The following is a 27506-nucleotide window of genomic DNA, read 5'->3' as shown; positions in this document are numbered from 1 at the left end:
CTCTCCCGCCCCCCACCCCCCAAAGTTACTGGCTGGGCCAGAAACAGTGAAGGGGCCTGTCACATTTGGTCCGGGGGGGGTTCCACACCAGGCCCCATGTCAGATTCACCTGTCTCCCTTCCACCTGACCCCCCATCCTGCAGCTCCTGTCTCCTTCCCTTGACCCACTTTTGCCCCACCCCCCACCCCCCACATTTAAATAGGACTGAACTCCAAACTTAAAAAAAAAATGTCTTTAGCCTAAAATCTTTAAGAGAAGGGTCCTCTTTTGGTGACTTGTTCTAGAGTTGTATGTTTCCTAGATTGAGGAAAAAATTGGTTTCAAATGAGAAAATTTTAGAAAAATCCCTCACGTTTGTCCTATTTCCAGTGAAAACAAGCACCTCTTCTCTCTTCTAAAACAGTGGTTTTTGGAGCACGGGGGTGGCTCAATCCATTAAGCGTCCAACTCTTGATTTCGGCTCAGGTCATGATTTCAAGGTTCTTGACTTCGAGCCCCATGTCAGGCTCTGTGCTGAGGCCTGCTTGGGATTCTCTCTCTCCCTCCTTCTCTGCCCCTCCAACACACACTCTCTCTCTCTCTCAAATAAATAAACATTTAAAAAGTATATATATAAGGGGTGTCTGGGTGGCTCAGATAGTTAAGCTGACTCTTGGTTTTGGCTCAGGTCATGATCTCACAGTTCATGAGATTGAGCCCCGCATTGGGCTCTGCTCTGACATCCTGGAGGAGTCTGGGGATTCTCTCTCTCTCTGCCCCTCTCATGCTCACATGTGCACTCTCTCTCTAAATAAGTAAACCTAGAAAATAAAAAAACGATAATATACTTAATACGTTTTAAAATATTCTTCAATAGTTCTAGTTTTCTGAACTGTTTTCTTTTAAGACGTTTTCCCTAACGGTTAATGATTTTTATTTCAACCTCTAGCTTTGCTTATCTTACCCTTTCACTTAAATTGAAAATCGTGTGCCATTTTGGAAAGGTCAGGGGCTCTGGACCATACCGCTTCCGGAGCTGTGTGAACTTGGACAGAGCCCTCTCCCCATCCCCCCAAGTTTCCTTATCTGTGAAGTGGAATTAAACTACCCAAAGTTCATGGGATCGTTGTAACACTGGTGCCTGGCACGTATCAGGTGCACATTAAAAGTCTGTTTCTTTCCCAAACTGGATGCAACCAAACCAACACGTTAGTTCGCATCTTTTTCGTTTCTTTGCTTGTGTAAGTTCATGCCTTTGGGTTTAAGGTTGCTCAAGGGAAACCTTTCTCGGGTCTTTCTTTCATTCTTGTAAGAAGATCGGGGCTTGCCTTTATCTGCTTGTAACAGCGCCTTTTGTACCTTGCAAATGAGTTTCAAACGCATCAAAAGCCGGATCTGGAAAGAGTGGTCCAGTTTGGTCTGGTAGTGTACAGGTTGGCAAAGTTTTCAGTATTTGTTGTTGCTGATTCAGAGTGTTTCGCCAGACCTGTTGATGCATGCTTTTATAACTATAATTTAAAAGGTTTGGATGCAGTTTATAAGCATTACTCACTTTAAGAGGATTTAAGAGGATAAGGTCACTTTAGATTCAAGAAGAGAATATTAGTAATAGCCATTAGCCTTTTAAAATAAACTTACATCCCAACATAAAGTGCCTCACATGCAAACAAGTATTCGGACCTGTATTAACTGGTAGTATTCAAGGATGCGGTCAGAGCCGCAAAAATGCCTGCCAACGTATGATTGTTGGCACTAAGCTGCCGATTTGAGTCTGGCTCTTTAAACCTGAAATGCTGTATCAATGACACACTTTATTATTGTTTGGTCCAGTAATAAAGAACTTTCCGGAAGGGCACCAAAACAGATACTGTATTTTTCAGTTTGTCCTGGTGGCACCCTTTCAATTCTATTTTTGGTGCTACGTTTGGGAGTTTGAAAGATTCAAGACAACACTAAGCCGGTCAGCTGGCACTACCTGCAGGCCCTCTAGCAGAATGAGCGTGCCTCCCAGAGTCTAGATGGCACCCACAGTCACCGCGCTCGTCTCTTGTGTCTGCAGGTGGTGGGAACTGCACACTTCCTGTCCTGCCCGTGCCTTCTTAGGTGCTCATGAGGCCTGAGCTGGTACCACAGCACTAACCACTCAGTTGCAGGAAAAACACATCTTGTACACTGATCACAATTCGGTAGGACACTTCCGAAAAGTTATTAATGCCCTGGCTGAGAACCCCGGTGATACGCACTAGTCACGTCCAGCCCACTTGTGAATTTTTATGTGCTATATTTGGCAGACCTACGTGAAGATCTTGTCTCTTAGCCATTCCAGACACCCAGGTTTCTGTTGTTACAGGATAGGCTGGAAAGTATGACAAATGAGTCCAGCTTTGCCTTCTGGGGTTGACCGTTCGTAGCCAGGGTCTCTTAACCAACACTGGCTCTGAAATATATGTTAGCTATTTTTTTTTTTTTAATGTTTATTTATATGGGGAGGGGAGGGGCAGAGAGAGAGGGAGACACGGAATCCGAAGCAGGCTCCGGGCTCTGAGCTGTCAGCCCGGAGCCCGACACGGGGCTCAAACCCATGAGCAGTGAGATCGTGACCTGAGCCGAAGTCGGACGCTTAACCGACTGAGCCACCCGGGCGCCCCGATATGTTAGCTGTTTAACCAAAGATACAGATCTCCAAGGCTTTAATCCATTTGGAATTTATTGTTGATGAGAGGGTACAGTGTAATCCCCCGGTCAGGAGCCTGATCCTTGGAACCAGGCAGACCAGCGTCGGTTTCCAACTACGGGACCTTGGGCAGGGTGCTTGACTTTCCTGACTACCAGGTCTTACCCTGAAGATTTGGGATAATAACAACCCCAGTCCTCACAGGATCGTTGTGCAAACGCAGCGTTGTAACGAATGGACCATGTTTCTCCTAAGAGTCTGACGCACATCAGATCTACTCCTAAGATCTTCCACACATCCTTTCTTATTACTACTCATGTGTTCTAAGATGTGAGCTACATTGATTTTTTTCTCTGTTGCAGTGCAGTTACTTCGTACTACTTATTAAATTCCTTTTCTTATTGTTACTGAAATATATATGATTTTTATTAAATTCGTTGGTATGATTGGGTTCCCTGTTACTTCCCGCTGATCTAGATTTCTGATTTTGTGTCACATAATACACCATTGTGATTATTGTTATTTTGTTATAATATTGTATATGATCAGTCCTAACCAGAGCTATAAATATTTGAGCCCTGAACGGCAATGAAATGGGTTTCAAATAACGGTACCCCGTGGCACTCACCAAACCAAGGGGGAAAAAAATCCCTGTGGAAGAAAATAAGGCAAAGAAGGGACCCAGGCCCTGCCTCTGAGGATTTCTCCTTGTGAAAGCTCAATTCCCTTTACATATAACCAGAAATCATGTTTGAACTTGAACTCACACCTCTCCTCCCGTTTCCAACCATCTCCTAGTCTGAATGTAGGATTTGACAAACGTGTTGCATACCTGTGAGGTTGTCATGTGGGTTCTAGCTCTGATTATTCATTCTTTATACACCCACTGAGTTAGCCTTAATCACTGTAAACTCCGTGAACATGAAATGAGACCAGCACTGGTAGCTGCAGAGGAATCCGCATTATTCACCAACATTTTGGGGCCACAGCGTTTGCCGGAGCCCCGCGCACCCGCCGAGCTGGGCTGTAAGCGGTGCAGGTTGGCGTCTCGCCACAGAGATGCTCGAGGTTGCAAAAGTGGTGGCCGAGCAGGCCTGCGCTGGCGGCAGAGTAGCCCGTGTGTCTTTCTTGGGCCGTTAGGACTTGGCAACGTTGAGAACCACTCAGTGCTGCACCTGAAATCAGCACCCGTGTGGACCTAGAAACCGGCCCCGGGTTGGTTTTGGATCTCGGCAAGGGGGCCGGGCCGGGTCGGGCCTGCCGATCGCCCGCGACCAGCGGGGCCGGCCGACCGGCGCGGCGCCGAGGGGGTTAAGGCGGCGGCGGGGGCGGGCCTCGCGGGCCGGGCTCGGGGCCCTTTGTTAACAGGCGCGTCCGGAGCGGAGACGGAGACGCGGCCGCGGCCATGGGCGGGCGCGCGGGGCGGCGGCGAGGCGGCGTGGCGGGGCCGCCGGGGCGCGGGAGGGCGCGCGGGGCCAGCGGGGCGCGCCGGGCCTGAGCGCGCGGCGCAGCGAGCCGGGGGGCGCCGGCCCCCACGCCGCCGGCCCGCGAAAATGTTGGAGATCTGCTTGAAGCTGGTGGGCTGCAAATCCAAGAAGGGGCTCTCTTCGTCCTCCAGCTGCTACCTGGAAGGTAAGCGCCGGCTGGCGCCGAGCGCTCGAGGCGGCGGCGGGGCCGCGGGCCGGGCCTTCCCGGGCCGCGCCCGCCCGCCCGCGCGCGCTCCCTCCGCGCCCTCCCTGCCCCTCCCTTCCCTTTCCCTTTCTCTGCCCCCCCCCCCCCCCGTTTTCTTGCTCTCTCCTGGTCTTTCCCGCGACCCCGCCTGGGCGCTGCGGGCCGAGCGGGAGGGTGCGGGGCTCCGGTCCCCGCGCCCTACCCTAGGAGCCCACGCCGGGATGGCGGTGTCTCCGGGCCCCCAGCCGGAGGGAGGGGGGGGGCCTCTCCCCGAGAAAGTTTGAGAAAGCGAACTCTACAGGCCCGAACGGCCCTGTGAGCCCACGTTGTGGAATTTCCACCGTGAATTGGGAATTGTGTGTCAAAAAGGTCGACCCGTGTTTGTGAAACATGTGATTCTCATTAAGTGTCGTGTACAAAGGAGCACCGCTCTACCATTTATGGATACGGAATTTCAAGTGATCTTTCTGCCCCACGCCCCACGCGCCCCCAACCCCCAACCCACTCTTATCTGCAGACCACGAAGAGGTCTTAGGAATTCTCCCTTTTCGCGGGGATGGGGCAAGCGAAGTTACACATTTGAGGAAGGCGTTGTGAATGAGTCCAGCGTACTTGGCGGGGGAGGGGGGGGAACTCATGTTGGGTTCGCTCCATAAAGTGCAGAGCCAGGAGCATCTTTCTTTTTGCCTTTTTTCCGTTCTGCTTTCCTTTCCTTCTCTCATCCCCTGTGTCCTTCTTTCCTGTTGCCTTTCCTTTTCTTTGCTAGTAACAACTGAAAGAAAGTGAACCGGGGAGGGTGCGTGGGGGTCGTCATTTTGGACTTGATCTGACTTAGGGACCGGACATCCCAGGTGAAATCCTGCTGGTATTTCTCTGTCATTTTCACTGAGGACTTAAAATAGGAATAGAAATGTAAAGCTCATCTGAGAACAAGTTGGATTGCTGCTAGTGTGCCATGAAGTTGTAACGTACTTCTTTTTAAAAGGAAGGAGAAATAAACGAAGGCCTTATAAATGGTCTAACCTCTTTTCCTTCCAACTTTTTTTTTTTTTAATACCCCCGTGACCCTCACCAGCCACCTTTTTTTTTTTTTTCTCTTTCTGATTTGAGGGCCTGCCTGGAGTCACATAAGCAGCTTAAACCATAAACACCAGTGATGCAGGTGAAACCTGTTTGCTCTTGCTTTCACAGGATGTGGACATCCATCCCTCTTCCCTGCCTGCGATTTTGGGCCTTCGAGCCGGCTCACAAAATCCACCATTTGGAGGGAGGAGATGGTTTATTTGTCCCTGAAAGTTGGCATTTGAAGCGGCCAAAATCATCTTCAGTTCATGCGTCGCTTATTTTCCAAGTTGCTCAAAATTCTGAGCACATTCTCATTTACATCTGTATCGAGTTAGTGTTAGGCATTATCTCCATTTGCAGATGGACGCCCACGGGCGGAGTAGATGAACTGGACTTTTGTAGCTGCAGAGCTGTGACATTGTTTTTGTTTTCTTGGGATAAACCGGAGATTTAGGGCAGACTGTTTTCTTGGGGTAAACTGGAGATTTAGTGCATAGTTGAATTATTGGTTTTTATTTTAGGGGGTGGATCTCATCTAAAGCGTCTTACTGCTTCCTGTCCAGCCTTTCCGTTTTTTACTGACATCCCAAGTCAATCAGTCAGTGTTTATTGACACCCTCTCAGGGCGCAGGCCGCTCAGGGCACAGAGAGTCGAATATAGTCAGCTTTTGCGTTCTGTCAAAGATGGTTCCCGCCGTGAATGCGACCTGATCATGCATCTATGCGCTCCCCAGGCCTCGCTGTCAAAGCAACAATTAAACACCTACTGTATGCCAAGCAGTGTTTCCGTATTTCTATATGATTCGGTGTGCGTGTTTCTCATGATGGCCCTGTGGTTATTTCCACTTTACAGATGAGGAACCTAAGGCCCCAGAAGGTTAGGAAACTTGTCTAAGGTCCCAGAGCTAGCAAGTGATGGTGCTGGGATTTGAACCCATACCGTCTGGCTCCAGAGAGCCGAGTTTCAGCCATTCGGTGCTTTACCAACTGTGACTGTGACCTTTGGCACTCTCTGTGGATGTGGAAATGGCAGCTTCAAGAACGTCTGAAATAAGGCTATTCTTTCTTTCTTTTCTAGAAAACTAATACTGATAAAAATGATCATCTTTCGCAGAAGTAAGAAAATTTAAATGTATATTAAAATAGCTGTACATGATTTAAAAAAAAGAACATTCTAAAAGGGTATTTAGTGAAAAGTAGTTGTGTCTCCTACCCATTTCCCTACCCAGAGGCAATCACTCAGGAGTTTTCTTGCGTGTCCTTCTGGAGATATTGTATGCGTATAATAAGCGTTTAAAACATTTGAATTTTGCGTTCCAACTCTGTGAAAATGTGTGTTTATAGGCAGTATGTATTCACCATGACCACATTTAGCTTTACAATCTTAGGTTGACTTCAAACACCCAGCTTTCTGATAATTGCTTCCCCCTAGAGATGTGGAAGAAAACATGAACACTGGGCATGTAAAAAAAATTTTTTTAATGTTTATTTTTGAGAGAGAGAGAGACACACACACAGAGACAGAGAGAGACAGCACGGGCGGGGGAGGGGCAGAGAGAGAAGGAGACAGATTCCGCAGCACGCTCCAGGCTCTGAGCTGTCAGCACAGAGCCAGACCTGGGGCTCGAACCCCCGAACCATGAGATCATGCCTGAGCCGAAGTGAGGCGCTTAACCGACTGAGCCACCCGGGCGCCCCGAGCGCTGGTCATTTGAATTCTTTTTTTTTTTTTTTCCCAGTTCACTCTTCTTTGTTTATGTGTGTATTTGCATACATCGTTCATGAATATTGTACATGTATATGCTAGCTCTGTAGTGTGGAATCAAAAGTAATGTGAAGTGAACTCTTCTTGAACTTTCAAAATTTATTTTAAGGGCCGCTTTAAAATGCTGCTTTTCAGCAGTTAACTTTCTGGCAAATACTTTATGTGGTGCCAGCTGCACAGATATGTACAGTGTTAGAACTTCTGTAGAGCAGCTCAGGCTCTCTTTCTAAATACTCTCTCCTGGGCTCATCATGTGCTTCCCTTGTTTAGTAACAAAGAAAATGCCAGCCTCTTCCAGGAACCTAATGGAAAGCCAGCCAGTTCTCCTCGCTTGAGGTGACATTAAAACTGGTGAGCATTTATGACGTGACAGGCGCTGGCACCAAGCGCTTTGTAGACACCCTTACCTTATTTGCATACCACCGCTGTGAGGTTTCTAGAGAGGAGGAGGAGAAAGGCCCCTGTGCCCTTTGGAAATACTTCTGAATTTGGAGTCAGGAGATCCATTTTTGTCTAACCTCTCTCAGCCTCTCTGTTTCTTTGCCTCTAAGACAGAAAGAACCAACATCCTCTGTCCAGCCAACCTTGAGAGGATCGTTTTGGGGATCTAGGAGATGATTCACATGAAGGTTTTGAAATCAATAAAGTGCTGACTGTTTGCATTTATACCTGCATGAGGTTCCTTTGAGAGGTCCCTAAATGCAGACAGTTTTGTGGCTAGGACATTGCAGAGTCCTCTTCTCGTGTGACACCCGCAGCTCCAGAGCCAGCCGTCCGGGGCCTGGATGCCAACCCTGCTGCCCGCTGGTCCTGGGCATTGTGCTGTCTGAGCCTCAGCGGCGTTCTCATTTCCAAATACAACTCGTGGTAGGCCCTCCTTCGTTGAGTTGTGAGATTTGCGGGAGAGATTTCATTTAAATTGTTCAGCACGGAGCCTGGCACAGAGCAGGATGTTAGCACATATCAGCTGTTACTTTAAACAAATATTGAGCAGTCTAAAAGGTTGGCATTGCCAGTTTCTCCAATGGCTGAAGTCATGACAGAATCGAGCTGAACCTACCCATAGGTTTTCTTGTTAACAAGACAGTTTGTTTCCATGTTTGCTCTGATGCATAAAATTAATACTTCTATCATCAGTTTTAAGGAAAAGTATCTTCCCTTTTCCTGATCCTTTTTTTTTTTTGTAAGTTTTAATTATTTAAGTATTGTCTACACCCAACATGGAGCTCGAACTCACAACCCCAAGATCAAGAACCCTGCGCTCGCCTCACTGAGCCAGCCAGGCGTCCCCCACCCCCCACCCCGCCCCAGATCCTTTCTTACGCCCATGCTGAATGTTTTAATTGTGGAAAAGGAATCCCGTTGATTCATGATTGGCATCTTACTCTTTCCACAGCTCCAAAGATGTGAAGACTGAACATCTACCTCTCATTACCTTGTTCTAAAATCGTCATAATTTTGTCAGTGTAATCGCTGATCCGAAATAGAAACAGGAAAAATGGTCGACGGAGAAATTAAAAAAAAAAAAAAATACATAACACCGATGTACAACACGATAGTTAACAGCACTGTATAGTTAGTTAGACTATAGATATAACTATATAGTTATACTATAGGTAGTATAGTTAACAGCACTGTGCTGTATATTTAAAAGTTGCTAAGAGGGGCGCCTGGGTGGCGCAGTCGGTTAAGCGTCCGACTTCAGCCAGGTCACGATCTCGCGGTCCGGGAGTTCGAGCCCCGCGTCGGGCTCTGGGCTGATGGCTCAGAGCCTGGAGCCTGTTTCCGATGCTGTGTCTCCCTCTCTCTCTGCCCCTCCCCCGTTCATGCTCTGTCTCTCTCTGTCCCAAAAATAAATAAGCGTTGAAAAAAAAATTTAAAAGTTGCTAAGAGAAGTAGATCTTAAGGGTTCTCATCATAAGGAAAAAATGTGCAACTGTGTGGTGATAGGGATGTTAACGAAACTTACTGTGGTAACTAATCTTTTCACAGTCTACATGCAGCAAGTTGTTAGGTTGTACGCCTGAAACTCCTACACAATGTGATCTGTAAATCATATCAATAAAACTGGAAAAGGTAAATACAAGACCATAAGATCAAGTGGGATATAGGAAGAATTTAACTTTCCGTCTGTAATAGCGGATCATAATTAAACACCCAGAAAGATTCATAAAATAAATTCTTAGTTTTGGGGGGTTTGTGGGTTTTTTTGTTTGTTTGTTTTTTTACTTTTTTAAAGGAAAAGCATACAGCCCATTGAATTCCTTGTACTCATCACCAGCTTTAATAATTCCCAACGTATGGTCAATTTTAAATTGTCCTTTTTAGTGCAGCTGGCAGAGCGTCCGTCTCCTAATCGGAAGGTCCCGAATTTGAGCCTCAGAGAGGGCAGATTAAGTCATTTTTCATAGTCGGCTGGGCCCAAGATTACCTTGGTTAAAAAAAGAACACAGAGCAAATTATGGTCAATCTTGTTTTCTTGCCTCGTTGAAGTTCTACTTCCAAAGCCGTTTGGAAAAACAGCTTGCTAATTACTGACATTTGAGAGTCTAACTTTGCCCTCCCGATGATGAGAGTTGTCAGTCCCCGAAATTGGCGTTCAGATCCTTCTTTCTTAACCCACACCTAGGTGCTTTGTTACACTGTCTGTGTTGGGTGACACAGAAGACAGACGAGGGAGAAGGAGAAAGAGGTGGGAATCGAGGAGGAGAGGGAGGCAGAGACCCAAGAGGAGAAAGGCTGAGACCAGAAAGGGAGAACCCGGGGGACACGGGACGGGGGAGGATGGCAAAGGTGGACAGAGGAAGAGATCCAGAGGAGAGGAAGGGAGAGAGCAAGATCCAGAGAGAGAGAGAGAGAGAGAGAGAGAAAGCAGTGCAAGGGGCTGAGTGTGAGCCATGCAGACTGATGGATGGGAAGCTGTGGGAGAGGCACGTGAGTAACCTTCACCTCTGCCTCTGTCGCCTGGCCTCTCAAAACGCCCGTCATGAGAGAGTCTGCTTAATAGACTTATGCGGGGGGGGTGGTGTAGTACCCTACACGGAATGCCTTAAAACCGAATTGAAAAGGTGGGCCGTGAATAGAATCAGCCATTGCTTTTTGGAACCCAGATAGCTTTTTATGGTCCTGTTCAGTTACTCAGGTTAGCAGTAGGAGGAATAATGGCAAACAAGACATTCTCGGGGATTCATCTGCCCTTGGGTAGCCCCTTCGGTGAGTCGGGTCTAACCTGACCCAGGCATCCTTGATGACCTTTTCAGGGAGATCAGGACACACGAAGTGAGTACTCGCAAACCATCCCCGGCCTGGCAGGCGGAAGGGGGAGGCTTTCAGTCTGCCGCAAAGGACCTGTGACAGAGTAAATGCTTCTCTGGTTAACGGGCTCACTGCCCACAGTTTGAATCGGGTCCAGTGCCAGGATCTGGGGAACCTTTCCTCCCCCACAGACAAAAAAAAAAAGTGTGTGGAGGGGCCGTCTGCCCGTACCGGCCTGTCACGAGTCCTGTTTCTTGTGAAAGCACAGAGAAACGTACTTTCACGTTGCGCTGTGTCTCGGGATCTTGACCAGGGTTTACATTCCATTTTTTAAAAAATGATTGCGTTTCCTAGATCTTTATAAAAGCATTCCTGGTAAAGTGCCATTTGCTCTCCATCCTGCTGTCTGCTGTTTCTGCAGGTTCACAGATAATTAAGGTACACTCTTCACTCCGGACTTAATATTTTACTTTGTTGCTAAAGACAGTCAAGTGCAAGGGGTTCTGCCTAGCTGTTCATTTAAATAAACACCTGGTGGTGCTGTATGTCCTGCCTAGCCCAGGGCAGAGGGTGAAGGCTGTGATGAGAATGCTGGTCTCAGGGCCCCTGGGTGGCTCAGTCGGTTAAGCATCTGACTTTGGCTCAGGTCATGATCTCGTGGCTCCTGAGTTCGAGCCCCGTGTCGGGCTCTGGGCTGAGCGCTCTGAGCCTGGAGCCTGCTTCGGAATCTGTCTCTCTCTCTCTCGGTGTCTCCCCCACTCGTTCTCTCTCTCTCTCAAAAATAAACATTAAAGAAAATTTTTAAAAAAATGCTGGTCTCTGCCCCAGAGTTCACCTTATTGTGGGAACAATAATAAATGAAGAAGTACTTGACCTGTAGGGCAGGGTCCTAGGGCCAGGTACCACACGTGGCGTTTGTGCAGAAATTCTCCACCTGCGGTGTGCGTGGAGCCCTCCTGACAGCCCAGCTGGGTAGATACTGTTGTTGCCCTATTGTGCAATTGAGAAACTGAGGCTGGGAAATTAATGTCTTCAAGACATGGTAGAGTGAATTTAAACAAGGCTTGTCCACCCTGGAGCCCAGGCTTACAGAGTCTTCACCTATGAGGTGAAGGGGAGATAATCAGGGGTGAGGTGCAGAGAGGAGGGAGGACTAGTCAGGCTCACTAGAAGGGGTGAGGCCAGGAGGATGGAAAGTAGGCTGGGGAGGCATTCTGGAGAGAGTAAATGGCACTTGTCACAGTGCTCACAAGCCGGGGCAGCAACAAGCTTCGGGTGGGGGAAGCTTCCAGAGGTTTGGGGAGGCTGGAATGGGGGACCAGGGGTTGTGGGAGAAGCTGGTCGCAGACCAGACCCTGCAGGGCCTCGTGTACCCGCTTCAGGAGCTCGGACTTGATGACGACCCCAGCCATGCTGAGAGGGCCTATTACACGCTAGGAACCTCGTCTTGCCTGTTAATCTGCAAACCGCAGTCTACCCTGCAGGGCACTTGACCGTCCTGTTCTTTGTGTTGCCACAGGTGACCCTGCTAGTATGTAGTGGCTGACCAGTGACAGGCAGGATCTCTTCTGCCTCTGCCAGCAGCCTTCTCCGTGGGATTTTAATAGGAGAGCCGCTCGGTCGGAGCTGCATTTTAGAAAGACCCCTCTGGTGGCAGTGTGGAGGCACAACGCAGTGGGCAGAGTCGGGGAAACCAGTCAAGGGCACAGTGGGGCACACGGACAGGACAGGACCCATCAGGGAGATTGAGGAGGAAAAGTGGCCACGATGTGGGTGTAACTTGGCTGGGATGAGGCAGGGGTGAGGTGTGGGGGTGTCGTATTCGGAGTGGTTTGAAGATGGTGAGGTGTTCCGTCTTTATGCTCCGTCTCCAGTAACCGTAGGCTTCTTTGACAACAGAGTCCTAGAAAGCGATACAGAATTCTTTTTATGTTTTTGCTTTTTGATGGAGGGGACTGGCTCTCTGTATCTTTCAGAAAGTTAATACTTGGACTGCTGATAGAGACGACTCGGAGAGTTCTGTTTTCTAAACTTGATTTGCTAGGAACATTATAATGTAAAGATTCCAGGGGAAATACTTAAACCTTGGTCTGATTTTATTTATTTAAATTTTTAAATGTTTGTTTATTTTTGAGAGACAGACAGAGCGTGAACAGGGGAGGGCAGAGAGAGAGGGAGACACGGAATCTGGAGTAGGATCCAGGCTCTGAGCTGTCTGCACAGAACCTGATGTGGGGCTCGAACTCACGGACCTCGAGACCGTGACCTGAGCCGAAGTTGGGAGCTCAACCGACTGAGCCACCCAGGGGCCCCGCCTTGGTCTAATTTTAAGTAACTTTATTTTTTATTTGTTATTATTATTATTATTATTATTATTTTTTACTTGTTATTTTTAAAAGGAGTTTTCTCCAGAAACCCATTTAGCTTAATGCTTATAATGCCTGTAAGTGGGAAGTGCTAAAACTGCATTTATTTGTTTACTTATTTGTTTATTTTTAAAGTTTATTTACTTTGAGAGAGAGAGTAAAGAGAGCAAGCAGGGGAGGGGTGGAGAACCCCAACCAGGCTCTTGTCTTGTCCATATGGAGCCCAACACGGGGCTTGAACTCATGAACTGTGAGATCATGACCTGAGCCAAAATCAAGAGTCAGACGCTTAGCCAACTGAGCCACCCAGGCGCCCCCAAACTGCATTTATTTAAAAAGAAAACTGCATAATTTGGACTTCTCACTAATTTATAGCAGCCTTCTTTTTAGGCCCCTCCCCCTGTCAGATTACAGGGGTTCTACTGAACCAAATCTATAGTGTAGTTGTTAGCCTGGAAAGCCCTTGGGGTCTGGGATAGAATTCAGGGGCTCCATTTCCTTGGATGGGAAATTTTAGAACTTTATTTCACTAACCTCTAACTGAAAATTAGTATATCATTTTTTAAAGAATGTAGGTAACAAACCACAGTCAGGTTAGCAATATTGGTGACTTTGTCACCAGTAGAAATCCGATGTTTTCGTGTCCTGTAACAGTTGTGATTATCACTTACACATATCAGAACTTTGAAATGATAGTAGTTACTACTAGATCTTGTTTCTTTAATCCATCAATAAGTAGATACTTAACGCATTAATGAGGAAGCCCTGTATCACAAATAAATTTCTGTTTAAGATTTGAGGACTGTTTCCATACAGCTGTTTTCCCTTACAGCCCTCCATATTCTCTGCATTTGCAGACTTTTTTTTTTTTAGTGTTTATTTCTGAGACAGAGAGAGACAGAGCATGAGCGGGGGGAGGGGCAGAGAGCGAGGGAGACACAGAATCCGAAGCAGGCCCCAGGCGCGGGGCTTGAACTCGCAGACCTGCGATCATGACCTGAGCTGAAGCTGGACTCTCAACCGACTGAGCCACCCAGGCGTCCCTGACTTTTTTTGGAGGCATCCACAGACATCGCCAGAGGGTCCACAGCACGGATGAAGATCCCTCCCTGAGTAGCCTCAGTGTGTCAGGCTCGCCTTGGATCCCTGTGTTAATCCTGCTTCCCTTGCCAGGCGAGGTCTTACTCAGGAGCCCGTTCTGTGTAATGCTGGTGAGCGGGCCCCTTCACACCTCCTCGCCCCAATGTCTGCGTTCTTAGAAATTCACCTGGTCTTCTGTTCGACTTTTGCTATCGAGGCCGCGTACATTTTCACCAGCTGTGTTCTCTTCCCCCAAGGGGCAGAGGCTGTGTGGGGATTCTTCGCATCACTGCCACCTCGCCCTGCCCCTGCTCCCCAGCAGCTAACACAGTGTTCGGGGGTGCTGGGAAGATGTTGTGAAGTGTGATGTTAAGGCCAAGGCTGTATTCAACTAAGCCCGTTTTTTAAATAATTTTAGCCGCTCTGGGTGAGGGTGTAAATTACAAAATAAAGGACCGTGTAGAAAGTGGGTAAAAGGACTTTCATCAAGTTCAGATTGTGGGAAATAATACTTTTCCTCTAAGCTCATATTCTAAAAAGTTGTAGGAGACTGTTGTATACTGACTTGAGAATAGTCTGAGCATGATCTCATCAGTTGGAACCGAGTATGAAATAAAACACGAAGCCTTCCCTCCTTTTTGAGGGATCTGTTTTATAGATTTCTGAATTACAGAGATTCCTTGAACTGGAGGGTAATAGTGAAAGGCCCACAGAGGAAATAAGAATAAACAACAAGGGTTTAAAGAATTGCATGTGAGCAAAAGGAGAGGGAGTGTTTATCACGCCTGACACACCCTGCCCCCTCCCGACCCCCCTCCCCTCCCCACCCTACCCCTTCCCTCCCCTCCCCTCCCCACTGAAGGAGAGCCCACTCCGCTCTGTACTCACAGAGCAAACCGAGGCCTTGGGCACCAGCACCTACAGGAAGGTGGGAAGCTTCCCAGGGATGTTTTCCCTGGAGGTGAAATCCCTCCCCTCGGGTCTGTGAAGTAGCCTGACGGCCCCTGAAGGTCACCAACATTTTACTTCTCTTCCTGTTTGCCCTTGGTGGGTGCAGGGGCAGCCCCTGGCCGTCTAGACCAGATACGCCTTATCTGAGAATCTTCCGTAAACATTTTTGATCACTGACTCACAACTTTAAGAAAGGATTATTTTTGTATAAGAAGATGTTTAACTTGTACTTTAAAGACCCAAGCCATTTTCTTAGAATACTTAGAATATTTACTTAGAAATAAGTTAAGCAGGCATGGGCCCGAGCATGAGCGCAGGGGAGGGGCAGAGAGTTGGGGCGGGGGGGGGGGGGGGACACACAGAATCCGAAGCAGGCTCCAGGCTCTGAGCTGTCAGCATAGAGCCTATGTGGGGTTCAAACTCACGAACCATGAGATCATGTGACTGGAGCCGAAGTTGGATGCTTAGCCGACTGAGCCACCCAGGCGCCCCAACAGACGCTGAAATTTCTTTCCCAAGACTTAACAATAGCCAAAAGATCCATTGGAAGAACAGAAAAGGGGAGCTATTTTGGACATCTTTCTTGAATGAAGCTTCGGGGCTTCTTTAAGGGTCCGACTTCCTGACAGTGGGCCTGGCAGAAAGTCCCCGCGTTAAGCCAGGAAGGTTTAAGTACATTCTGCAGTGTTGGCCTTGTGAGCTGTGATCATTTTTAAGGTTGACGAGCACAGTTCACTATGAAATGAAGCAAGGAACTTGGCATTTATGCACCGTGAGTCAATTTTGACATCAGCCTGGATGGGGAATTGACTGGAAGGTTTTGGTGTCGGACTGTGGCTACACTTCAGTGTCTCCATCCAGAGGCATGCGTGGGCATTACTTCCCTTTGGGCTTCGGCCATAAATTTGTGGAATGGAGCAAGAACTGGAGAGGAAGACGGAGAGACTGCCTTGGATTTCCTGACGTCCTGTTGAATCAAGAAGCGGTGGGAGGCCCTTTCCTTCCTGACAAAGGGCTCATCCCCTCGCGAGAAATTCCCAGCATCGGTCTCCCTGTCGGGGACAGTCCCTCTTGAACCCTGACTTGAAATCCACAGGCAGCCCTGGGCGAGTATCGGCCTTCTGCCTCTTCCAGGTGTTTTCCAGGCCACTTCCCCCTGATTATGTAACTTTGATCAAATCCAGATGCTGCAGAATGTTTGATAGAAGAGGTCAAATGGCATTTGAGAAGAAAAGCGTTTCTGTATTCATGACTTTGGTTTAATTTCCTGTGTGGGCCTGGTCTGCCAGAGTTGTGTGCTCATGGCCACGAGGTTGGGACTCCAGAGGGAGGTGCACAAATGTTTTTTCAGGACAGCACGAGGAGATTTCTCCTCCCCCAGGGTTCTTTTTCAGGTTAGATGATCAATTGTGGAAGTGTCAGCTGGCTTCTACTTACGATGGCAGTGTCTCTATTTTTGTCACTGTTTTCTGAATTGCAAAAACAACCCACATCCATTGTGAGAAATGAGCCAAAATACAGAAAAGAATAGAGAAAATGTTAGATGTTTGTAATCCTACCCCTCCCCACCCCTTGTCAACTACTGTTCACAGTTTGGTGCAGTCCCTTCTGTACTTCGTTCAGTTTTTACAAAATTGGGATCACGCTGCAAATGACAGGTTGTAGTATGAGTACTTAATGCATTATTATGAGTATGTTCCCAAGCCAATAGTAGTTTTTGTGTAAAAATATCTTGAATGATGTTCTGAATGTATTCTGTATTACGGATGGACCACAAACTAACTTATTTTTTATTGATAGATACCTTGTACTTCTCTTTTTCTGTGCTGTTATTTCAAAGTTAGTATATAGAGGGGCGCCTGAGTGGTTCAGTCGGTTAGGCTTCCGACTTGACTTCGGCTCAGGTTCGTGCACACGCTCGCTTTCTCTCTCTTTCTCAAACAGAAACACTTGAAAAATGTTAAAAACAATCAGTATCTAGAAATAATCATGTGGGTCTCGGGATAATTGCTGGAGGTAGAGCAAAGGTTATGGAATTATTTAGAGATTCGATTTGTATTTCCAGTTGTTCCCCTAACGTGTATAGCACTTTCTACAGCAGCCGCTAGCTTTGCATGAGAGTTCCATTTCAAGCCTTACACTGACTTAGCCTCAAGAAAATGGGTCTGCCCATTTGATGAAGACTTTGCATTTCTTTGATTATTAGCCAGGCCTAACGTGCTTCCCAAGTTTAATGGTAATTTAAATTTCCTGTGAATTGCTTATTCATGCTTTGGTCCATTCCTCCCTCCTCCTCCTCCCGCCCCCAGTGGAGGATTTATCTTGTTCTGTCGATATGTAAGAGTTCTTTCACGTTAAGAATCCTGAGGCTAATGGTGTTACTTAATATAACCACAATGGGAGCTCTTTGGACTCGCTTCCACGTGACCGACTTGTTGGGTTGACCATCATGCTCTTGCTTCCTGTGACACCTGCCTCCCCAGTGCCCGGGACCCATGGGATGGGGCAGCCAACCCCGCCACTCCGCTGCTGCTTACTGCTCTTGGCCACACCGAGAGCCCCTTGTGTTTCTTTCCACATCTCTTTATTTCAGATACACTTGTTGTTTTCATTACTTGTTCAGTATGAAACCAGTGAAATGCAGTTGTAAGAAGAGAATTGTACCTGTAAACTTAAGATGGACGCCTCAGACATAGTCAGTAAGGACGGGTGGTTTTATTTTATTTTATTTTTTTTTTAATTTTTTTTTTTTTTTTTTTTACCTTTTATTTATTTTGGAGAGACAGAGAGAGACAGAGCACAAGTGGGGGAGGGGCAGAGAGAGGGAGACACAGAATCCAAAGCAGGCTTCAGGCTCTGAGCCGTCAGCCCAGAGCCCGACGCGGGGCTCGAACTCACGCACCGCGAGATCGTGACCTGAGCCGAAGTCGGACGCTTACCGACCAAGCCACCCAGGCACCCCAGGACGGGTGGTTTTAAACGTTGCTACCTGACCGGGTGAGAGCAAGCCAGTCGTAAGCCAATAGGTGGCATATGGCTCCCATTTTTCCCCCAGCCTGCAGCAAGCTGAAGCTGGGAATGTGCTTCACACGTGCCCACCCTCGAAAGGACAGGCCTTGTCCCCGCAGAGTCAAGGCCAGCAAACCAACATGCACTCAGGTGGGGGTGGGAGATCCCACATCTTTGAAAAAGATAATTTTCTGCTTTTAACTAGCTTTTTTTGGTTAATTGATCAGTCCCCCATCACGATTGTGCTAGGTGTGCCTTTAGAGCCCGTATGAACACTCAAGAGAATGGGGGCCCAGCCCATCACTAAGGCTTCTAGGAAATGGCAGTGTTACAAGACCCTCTTCCTTGAAATGATCTTTGCCCTCGTGATTCATAAAATGAGATGACCAAACAGTAATGACAGAATTTGGGATTTACTCTTTTAGCAAATACAATTCCTAAAGGTTTACTTCAGTCAGGAGTACAAAAAGCTAGCATCGAAAGACCCTCATTTTTCATGTTGTAGCGGTTCATTACAACGAGATATAAAAAAAATTTTTTTTATGTTTATTTATTTTTGAGAGCGAGAGCAAGAGAGAGCTTGAGTGAGGGAGGAGCAGAGAGAAAGGGAGACACAGAATCTGAAGCAGGCTCCGAGCTGTCAGCACAGAGCCTGATGGCGGGGCTCAAACCCACGAACCATGAGGTCATGATCTGAGCCAAAGTCAGACGTTTAACCAGCTGAGCTCCCCACGCCCCACCCCAGACGTCCTCTGTTTTTTTTTTTCTTTTTTTTAAGTATTCTTTTTTTTTTTTTTTAAGTTTTATTTATTTATTTTGAGAATGAGAGAGATGCAGGGTAGAGGGGCAGAGAGAGAGAGTCCCAAGCAGGCTCTGCACTGTCAGCACAGAGCTCAATGTGGGGCCCAAACCCACGAACTGGGAGATCGTGACCTGAGCCAAGAGCAAGTCAGAAGCTTAAGCAGCCGAGCCCCCCAGGCACCCTGGAGTATTTCCGTTTTTAACTGAGTTCATTTTGAATGAATGAGCTTAAAAAGCTGAAGCTATTTAGGAACAGTAATTGCCACCTTGGAAGGAAAATGCTTGCTGCTTTTCACAGGGTTTGGGGAAGGAAGGGTCCGTTTTTATTCTACGGCCTTTCTTATTAATACAAAATGCGTGTCGATGTTACGAAATAAATTAGAAAAGTATAATGATGGAAGCAGACTATTTTTTCCTCCTGAGAACGAAACTAATTTTTTTCCCCACCTCTTCCTGTTCCTTTCTTCTTTTCTCTTCCAGAAGCCCTTCAGAGGCCAGTAGCGTCTGACTTTGAGCCCCAAGGTCTGAGCGAAGCAGCTCGTTGGAACTCCAAGGAAAACCTTCTTGCTGGTCCCAGTGAAAATGACCCCAACCTTTTTGTTGCACTGTATGATTTTGTGGCCAGTGGGGATAACACCCTAAGCATCACTAAAGGTAAAAGGGCCACAGACTAAATGGGGGGTTGCAAGAGACAGAAATCAGGGAAAACTGGGGCTTGACTGAATACCCCTTCACTGACTGAAAGAGCAGCTTTAAAGTTGGAATGCAGGGAGGTCCCCCCCAAAAAAAGCCCAGCATCTTCATAAGAGAGCCACTTTTCCTAAAGGAGAAGAGTTCCTATATGATAAGTCCTTAGAAAACACACATCCCCTATTTCATAGTTAAAGGGACACATGGGCCAGACACGGAAAACACCTTTTATTTTTATCTTATTTTATTTTGTTTTAAGAAAAAGTATCTTTTCCCTAAGAAACTTCCTTATGTTAGGAACAGAACACTTGGGTGACGCAGCATATATTATTTACGAAAACCGAGGCTGTGTATTTCTCTGCATGTTCTGTATTCTTCTACAGACCCACAAATGCGTATATTTATGCGGATTTGTTCCAGCGAAGCAGGTAGTTAGGAATTTGGAGATTTTTTAGTAATCCTATAAGAATACATGGGAATGAACAAAGCCAGCGTTGGAAGCTGACGTCTGGTTTGATTCTCTTCCAAGGTGAAAAGCTCCGGGTTTTAGGCTACAACCACAATGGGGAATGGTGTGAGGCCCAAACCAAAAATGGCCAAGGGTGGGTCCCAAGCAACTACATCACGCCGGTCAACAGTCTGGAGAAACATTCCTGGTACCACGGGCCCGTGTCCCGCAACGCCGCCGAGTACCTGCTGAGCAGTGGGATCAACGGCAGCTTCTTGGTGCGGGAGAGCGAGAGCAGCCCCGGCCAGAGGTCCATCTCGCTGAGATACGAAGGGAGAGTGTACCACTACAGGATCAACACTGCTTCTGATGGCAAGGTAGGGGACCCCAGACGGGGGAGCTGACCGGCTGGGGGTGGGGCGCGGGGATGGATGGGCGGCTAGTCTTTGGCCAGGAGGACCCAGAGCTCCTGCCACTGGGGTTGAGAAGTTACCGCGGCGAAACTCAACCGGGAAGGCGCTCGAAGACGACATCTTCAAGTGACCACAGGCGGCGTTCCGGTAGCCTGTGAAAGACCTTCTGTCGAGGACTGATCATGTGATGTGATAAGTCCATGGGCCTGGGGTGGCCCTGTGCCTGTCCTGCTGGGGTTTTGTTGTTAGCTGTTTCATAAGACGGTGAATTAATTACCTGTTGGTTCTTGGACGCACTTCTTGTAAGATATTAAGTCTCTTCCTTTTTAAAAAATCTGTTGTGATAGCAATTCATCTCCAGTGGGTGAAGTTGCAGTAATAGATAGGTACTTTTAGGGTAAAAGGCCCCTTAAGAGCACTTCCCCCAAATAAGTACATGACATTCTTTCTACAGATAAGATCACGTGTGTATGTGTCTACATGCGGATACGTACATACACACACACAGTTTTTAAACAAAAATGAGATCGCGTCATCATATCAAGAGATTTCCAAACCCAGATTGTAGTTTTTGGGTTTTTTGTTTGTTTTTTAATGTTTGTTTTTGAGGGAGAGACTATGCAAGCAGGAGAGGGGCAGAGAGAGAGGGAGACACAGAAGCCCAAGCAGGCTCCAGGCTCTGAGCTCTCAGCACAGAGCCCCATGTGGGGCTCAAGCTTGTGAACTGTGAGATCATGGCCTGAGCCGAAGTCAGATGCTTAACCGACTGAGCCACCCAAGGGCCCCTGTTTCTAAGTTTATCTATTTTGAGAGAGACAGAGACAGTAGGGGAGGGGCAGAGAGGGAGAAAGAGAATCACCAGCAGGCTCTGTGCTGCCAGTGCAGAGCCTGACACGGGGCTCGAACCCACGAACCGTGAGATCGTGTGACCTGCGCCGAAACCAAGAGTCGGACACCTAACTGACTGAGCCACCTGGGCACCCCCTCACTTGTAGTTTTGTAGAAGAGTTGATATATGTGGTTTTGTGATCTTTATATGAACACTGCTTAAGAGTCCACGAAGGGATGGGGGGGATTAACATTTTCTGGGGTCCTGCTGTTGGCCGCTGCATTTTTCAGTCTCATTTAGACTTCACTTCAGTCCTCGGGGCAGAGGTTGCTGTGGACTACGGCATTTTTGCATTAAAGAGATGGGAACTTAAGAGGGAGAACATGTCTTGCCCAGAATCACATCCTACGTGATCGATGGAACCAGGCTCGGGCCCTGCTATAGACCCTGCTGTAGACACTCTGCCAGTGTCGAGGGCGGAGATAGCAGATTATCGGGCTGGGTCTAGATGCTGGATGTGGTTTTTTTTTTGTTTTTTTTTTTTAATTTTTTTTTTTTCAACGTTTATTTATTTTTGGGACAGAGAGAGACAGCATGAACGGGGGAGGGGCAGAGAGAGAGGGAGACACAGAATCGGAAACAGGCTCCAGGCTCTGAGCCATCAGCCCAGAGCCTGACACGGGGCTCGAACTCACAGACCGCGAGATCGTGACCTGGCTGAAGTCGGACGCTTAACCGACTGCGCCACCCAGGTGCCCCTGGATGTGTTTTTTAAATGGCATGTAATGTGTGCACGTTTTAAAAAAAAAAAAGAACAAAATGAATTAGAGTGGGAAATAATTCCGTCTCCTAATTCCATTCCCCTGCCCAGAGGCCAGTTTCTTTCAGAGTTCCCCAGAACAGGTTTATGTTTATATTTTTTTTAAAAAGCACAAATGATGGAAACTCCACACTGGTCTGCATCTTGCTTTTCCCACCTAGTAATATTTTTTGAAGATTGCTTTCCTGCAGCGCATTTAGAGCCACCTCATTCTTACTAATGACTGCCTCGTGCGGATGGACCGTCATTCACTGAAGCAGTCCCCTGGGGGTTGAGTTTTAGGTGGTTTCCAATCTTTGGCTGTTATAAATAACACGAGGTGGCTTTCACACCTTTAAAAAAAAAATAATGTTGGCACACTGTATGAAAACATTTACAGTAGCACCCAGTCCTCACTGGTAACAGAAGATTCTTGAAACCCTGCTTACCCTCGCTAGAGGTGATGCACTCTTGGTATTTTGTATTCCATTCAGTTTGGTTTCATTTTCTTTAAAAGTTCTGGCCAGAATCCCCTCAATTTATTTCATAGACCCCCTAGTGGGTCACATCCTGCGGCTTGAACATATCGCACATACTTTGTTTTGGGTATAAGTGTATGCGAAGTAAGTTGCTGGAACTGATTGAAGGTTCTGTGCATTCAGTACTTGTGTAGATGTTGGGGCGCCTGGGTGGCTCAGTCGGTTGAGTGTCTGACTTCGGCTCGGGTCATGATCTCGCGGTTGACGAGTTCGAGCCCTGCGTCGGGCTCTGTGCTGACAGCTCGGAGCCCGGAGCCTGCTTCAGATTCTATGTCTCCCTCTCTCTCTGCCTCTACCCCACTCACAATCTGTCTGTGTCTCAAAAATAAATGAACATTAAAAAAAAAAAATTTATGTGGATGTTGTCAGGTTACCTCCCGTAGAAATTGGACAGATGTGTTTCCTCCCCTTGCTTCTGGTGAGACCTGCACCCTGTATGAGAAATGTAGGAGGGCTTGTGTCCCTCCGCCTCATCAACACTGTGTTTAGCAGGCTCGTGGAAACCTCTGTCCCGGATGGGCCACGACGGTCTCTCATTAACGTGTAACGTATGTGCATCGTGTTTTGAGGGATCCCTGTACCATTTACTAAATTTATCTTTTTCTACATGTTTGAAATATACCAGGTTAGCTTATGCATTTTGGGTCTGTCGATCTGCTCTCTGTTCTCTTCCCATACCAGAATTATAATATGTTTCAGCGTGGGGTAGGGCTGGGCCCCTCCTCCTAACCCTCTTAGCATTTTTATGGCTCTCCTCACCCAAAACGAATGCATGTGTGTTTCTCTTTTTCACGTTCTTCTCTGTTGTCTTTCGCGCACATCCCAAAGTCTTCTGGCCGAAGTCCTTATTGCTGCTGCCTGGTGCTTTCTGTGACGGCAGAGGTTTGTACAGGAGCACAGGGGCTTGCTGATGCGTGACCACAGACCGGCCCTATCAGCTTGTGTTTTGGGGCCTCGCCCTACCCCGGGTGTGGAGCTGGGTCCTTCCATTCTGCAAGGGTGCATTCCAGGGTGGCGGGCCCTGTGAAACCGTGCCTTCAGACCACAAGGGTTCCTCTGTAGTGAATTAGAAGAGCAGAGCACCCCGCCCATGAGGGAGGTGATCTCCCGGAGCTGACAGCTTGCTTCCCATCGGTGCTGTTTATCCAGCGGTAATCAGTTGAGGTCTGTGCTTCGAGGGGCCCCGGTTTCTCCTCCCTGGAGTTGTTTAATCAGGCATCCTAGGAACAGATTCGGGCAGGCGTGATCTAGTTTGACGACTCATTAGCCGCCGGTTGGTCCAAAATACTGTTCGGAGGGAGAGAGTAAGGTCTGCGTGTGGGATACATGATTCAGAGCATTTGAGAGGCGTCCGATGAGGATGCCAACCCGTCGGTCGAAAAGCCGGCCAGGGGTGTGCCAGGGGCTCCTTTCATTCCGGGTTGGAGCACAGGGAACTCATTCGACCGGGCGGTGTCCGTCACTGGGCGCCTCACCCAAGCGTGCTGGGCCTCCTGCCGTCTTCCCTCCCTGGCAGAGACCCCTCCCTTCAGCTGTCCGAGCACCTGGAGACGGCTCAGCCCCCGGGGTTATCGGGCCGGCCATCTGCGGAGGCGCCTCTCTGTGAGGCCTGCACTTGAGGGGCTGTGTGGGGTGGGATCATGTTCCTGGAATGAGGGGAACAGCGTCAGAGGTAGTGGGGGCGGTATCACAGCCACGCATGAGACCGTGTGGCTCGGCCCTGAAAAAAAAAGAACTCACATAGCAGAGCCTTGATGCAATCCTTTTTGGATTTCTGAGGGGAAAATTTAAGGTCGGTAGGAGGGACGGGCTGGGGTTGCATAAGTTTAATTCTTATTTTCAAACAGCTAATCTTCACACAACGGCTGAATATGGCAGACTCTTCTCCAAGGCCCCAAAAGATTTCTTTGCTGCCTCCGCCCTCTTGGCTCTGGACCGCTGCTGTTGTCATGTTCCTAAGCCTCGACAGCAGTTGTGGCCGGCCAGTCGGCCCCGGGGCTCAGGGAGCTTCGAGCTGGACTCTTGCACAGGCCGCACCAAACTGAGCCATCGCCGCTCCTAGGACTCTTGACAGTCTGGAGACCCCCACGTACCCCGGGGTCAGAGTGTCGCGCTCTGTGCTTTCTCCAAGCTCCCTGCCAGCTCAGTGGAGTCAAAGGCGCATTCCTCTCCACCAGCCCCCTGCCTGGATCATTTTTAGTTCTGGCTATTTGTGTCTGCACTTTATTTACTTCTGTGGGATGCCACTGTCAGGTTCCACAATTCCTTGGAGCCCTTGGAGCCCTTGTCCTTTTCTTCAAAGAAGTTCCCAGGTGACGCTTATTGTCACGGTCTGCCAAAGTGACAGGTTCAGGTTGACAGGAATGGAATTTGGGCTTAAGCTTTAGCAGAGGTGGCAGGACGGGCCAACCACGCAACCTCTTGAGTTTTTAAGATTTACCCACCCTGACGGTGGCTTGGCAGGTGCAGGCATTCCGGGGAAAAGCCTGCTAACACGTGGCTGACTTTCCCCTTGTCCGGGAGACTCGGAGCATTATTAAGTCCTGCTTAATTAGTAAGTCTTGCCTTCCTGCTGGACTGTGGAAGCTCTCAGGCCAGGCTGCCTGTAACCTGTAACCAGTACCTCCCGGGTGGGACTCCGGGGTCTGAGGCCCCTAAAGGGGGCACAGGACTAAGCGCTGATAAGCCTGGCCTTGTGGCTCTCAGGAGGAAAAGCCGTTTCTGGTGAGCTGCTTTGACAGGTCCTGTCTTTGGGGTTTCTGTGCGATCAGGAAGAGGCCCAGTCCCGGCTGAGCAGCCAGTGTGTTTATGTGATCAGGTGCGCAGGACAAGGACATGCCATTCATGATGCTAATTTCACTTTCTTTGATCGGGCCATGAACTCCTGATGCAGACCACCCAGCTCACTAGCAGAATGCGCGGTACTCAGAACTAACCAGAAGGAAGCCTCCAGACTTGACTGTTAGAAGATGGTCGTGCACTGCGCTGGAAAGGGAGAGTAGTTTTAATATTTAATAAGCATCGGTATGTAAATTTTATGCTGACAGATGAACTCTAAGTCACAGGGTCGGTACCTTTAATTACAGAAAAGGATAAAGTGGGTGTGAGCAGCGAAACCTCCCGTAACTCTGAAATCTCTAGCAGGAAGAGCCTGTGAGGGAATCAAAGGGGACCAAGCACGAATTCTGCATAAACGAGGGCTTGGGGAGCCATTAGCATTCTGGGTGGTTGAGGGAACTCGATCCTCGATCCGATCCTCCGATCCTCCGGTTGGAGAGCACTCCTTGCAAGCTGCCGGGGAAAAGGGGAGAAGTAGGTAATGAGCCTTGCTCCCAGGTGACCTGCGCGCCCCCCCCCCCGCCCCGCCCTGGGGAGCCCAGCAGGTGGACAGGCTCTTACTGTGCCAGTGCTGGGGGGGGGGGGCTTGGATTCCAGGGAGCACTTCTTCCCTCTTGTCTACACTCCACGGTAGCGAAAACAGCTGCCCCGAAACAGGACGGCTTGGAACACTTGGCACCTGCAGTGAGGTAGTTGGACAACTGACAGAGGTTTCCAGAGAGGGGTGGGATTAGGGGCTGTCCCCACATCCCACTCGGCCCTGCCCACTGACAAGTGTGCCAAAGACGTCACCGTGTGGACATTCGGCTTGGGGCAAGCTCCCAGGCTGGCGGTGCCTGTGCTCCCTGCCTCCTCCCAACACCTTCGTGCGCCCTGAGCACAACTCCTCACGTGTCCCTAGAGCCGTTCACTCAGAGTCAGGTTCTCGGTGGGGCCTCCTGGTGGGCCTTCTCCTCACCCTGAAAGGTCCTGCCATTGAGGGGCACCGTCTTGCAGAGGGACGAGTCCCCCAGAGCTAGAGGCTCTTTCTCGACAGTTCGTGGGTTGCTCAAGAATTTTGTTTCGCTAGGATTGCAACCAAAAGATTGTAAATTACAAACCCCTAAGTCAGAGTTGGCCACTGGCTCGCCTGAGTTTTAAAACTCTGTCATCTCCCCAAGCGAGAAAGAATCCTATTTACCCTCTCGAGGGTTGCAAATGGCATCGACTCATGCATTCGTTAATATTTTCTTCTTTGGAAATACTTTAATTCTCTCCTATGACAAACTTACAGAAAGTGGTGGGGAGCCTCCCATAACCGACAGCCAAGGCCTTGGGCTGCTGTGTGCTTCAGGCTTTTTCTTCCTTTTTCTGTTTCCACCCCACCCCCCTCTTCTGTTTTTAGGTAATCAAGATACTACAGCTATAGGTGACTCCTGTTCCCTTTTCTTCTTCCTGCCCCAGGCATCACCACTCTTTCAAACCCGTGTTCCTTCTCTGTCTCTGTAGTCAGGGCAAGTCTTATGAACACCTAGTCATGATTTTTAGTGTTTCCCCCTTCCCACACTCCCTGGCTGCCCTTCATGAGCTGGTAGGTTCACTGATCCCTTGTCTGCCTGGAGCCCAGATGTCCTGTGTGTATTACAACGTGGAATTGTTTAATGTGGAAGCACTCCCTCACCGCCTCCCTGAAACGAACGAAAAAAAAAGAAGAAGAAGAAAGATGGCTGTCACCATCCACTACTTGCTGTCAGCCGCTCTTTTCCTTTCCTTTCCTGTGTGTTCAGACGAGAACCACACGTGGACGGGTTGTGTGCACTCGTGTCTATAATCCTCTCTCTTCCCTTCCCCATGGCGGAGGAGGCTGTGTGGCCCTTGTGCACCCCCAATCCATTCCTGGCATCAGCTGACCAGGGGCACCCATGGTGGCATCCAGCTGGGGTTTGCAAGCCTTGGCCTCTGGTGCTCCTTAGCCCAGATCGAGGGACTAAGAATGAGAAAGAGATTTTTGTTTTGTTTAGTGATTTCCATCTCGGGTCACCGTTTAGATCTGGATAATTATATAACTATAAGTAATAATTCTAGGTTTCAGGTAATAAGCGTAATTTTAAACAATTACTTTCTTTGGATACCTGGGTTGCTCAGTTGGTTAAGCATCCAACTTCGGCCTAGGTCATGATCTCACAGTTCATGGGTTCGAGCCCCACATCTGGCTCCGTGCTGACAGCTCAGAGCCTGGACCCTGCTTCGGATTCTGTGTCTGCCTCTCTCTGTCTCTCTCTCTGCCCTTCTCCCGCTCAGGTTTTGTCTCTCAAAAATAAATAAACGTTAAAAAAAAAAAAACTAAAAACAAA

General features: G+C 48.4%; 1 protein-coding gene across 4 annotated transcripts in view; it reads left to right on the top strand.

Annotated features, from left to right (window-relative positions):
- Window positions 1-27506, top strand: part of ABL1 (ABL proto-oncogene 1, non-receptor tyrosine kinase) — a 148092-nt gene that overhangs the window by 94134 nt on the left and 26452 nt on the right. For all 4 annotated transcript variants that reach the window (XR_006965538.1, XR_006965539.1, XR_006965537.1 and 1 more), the window contains exons 2-3: window positions 19098-19271; window positions 19837-20132. Coding sequence is in view for 1 of the 4 variants with exons in the window: in XM_047098150.1 (XP_046954106.1) it covers window positions 19098-19271; window positions 19837-20132 (470 nt within the window). In the remaining 3 variants the exon portion in view is untranslated. The remainder of the gene's footprint in view (window positions 1-19097; window positions 19272-19836; window positions 20133-27506) is intronic.

This window comes from Lynx rufus, unplaced genomic scaffold (genome assembly GCF_022079265.1).
Source record: "Lynx rufus isolate CCGP_SWC_20201006 ecotype Redwood Valley unplaced genomic scaffold, mLynRuf1.p SCAF_44, whole genome shotgun sequence".
NCBI lineage: Eukaryota > Metazoa > Chordata > Mammalia > Carnivora > Felidae > Lynx > Lynx rufus.
Note: the sequence above shows the minus strand (reverse complement) of the source record. Positions and strands in the feature narration are given on the sequence as shown.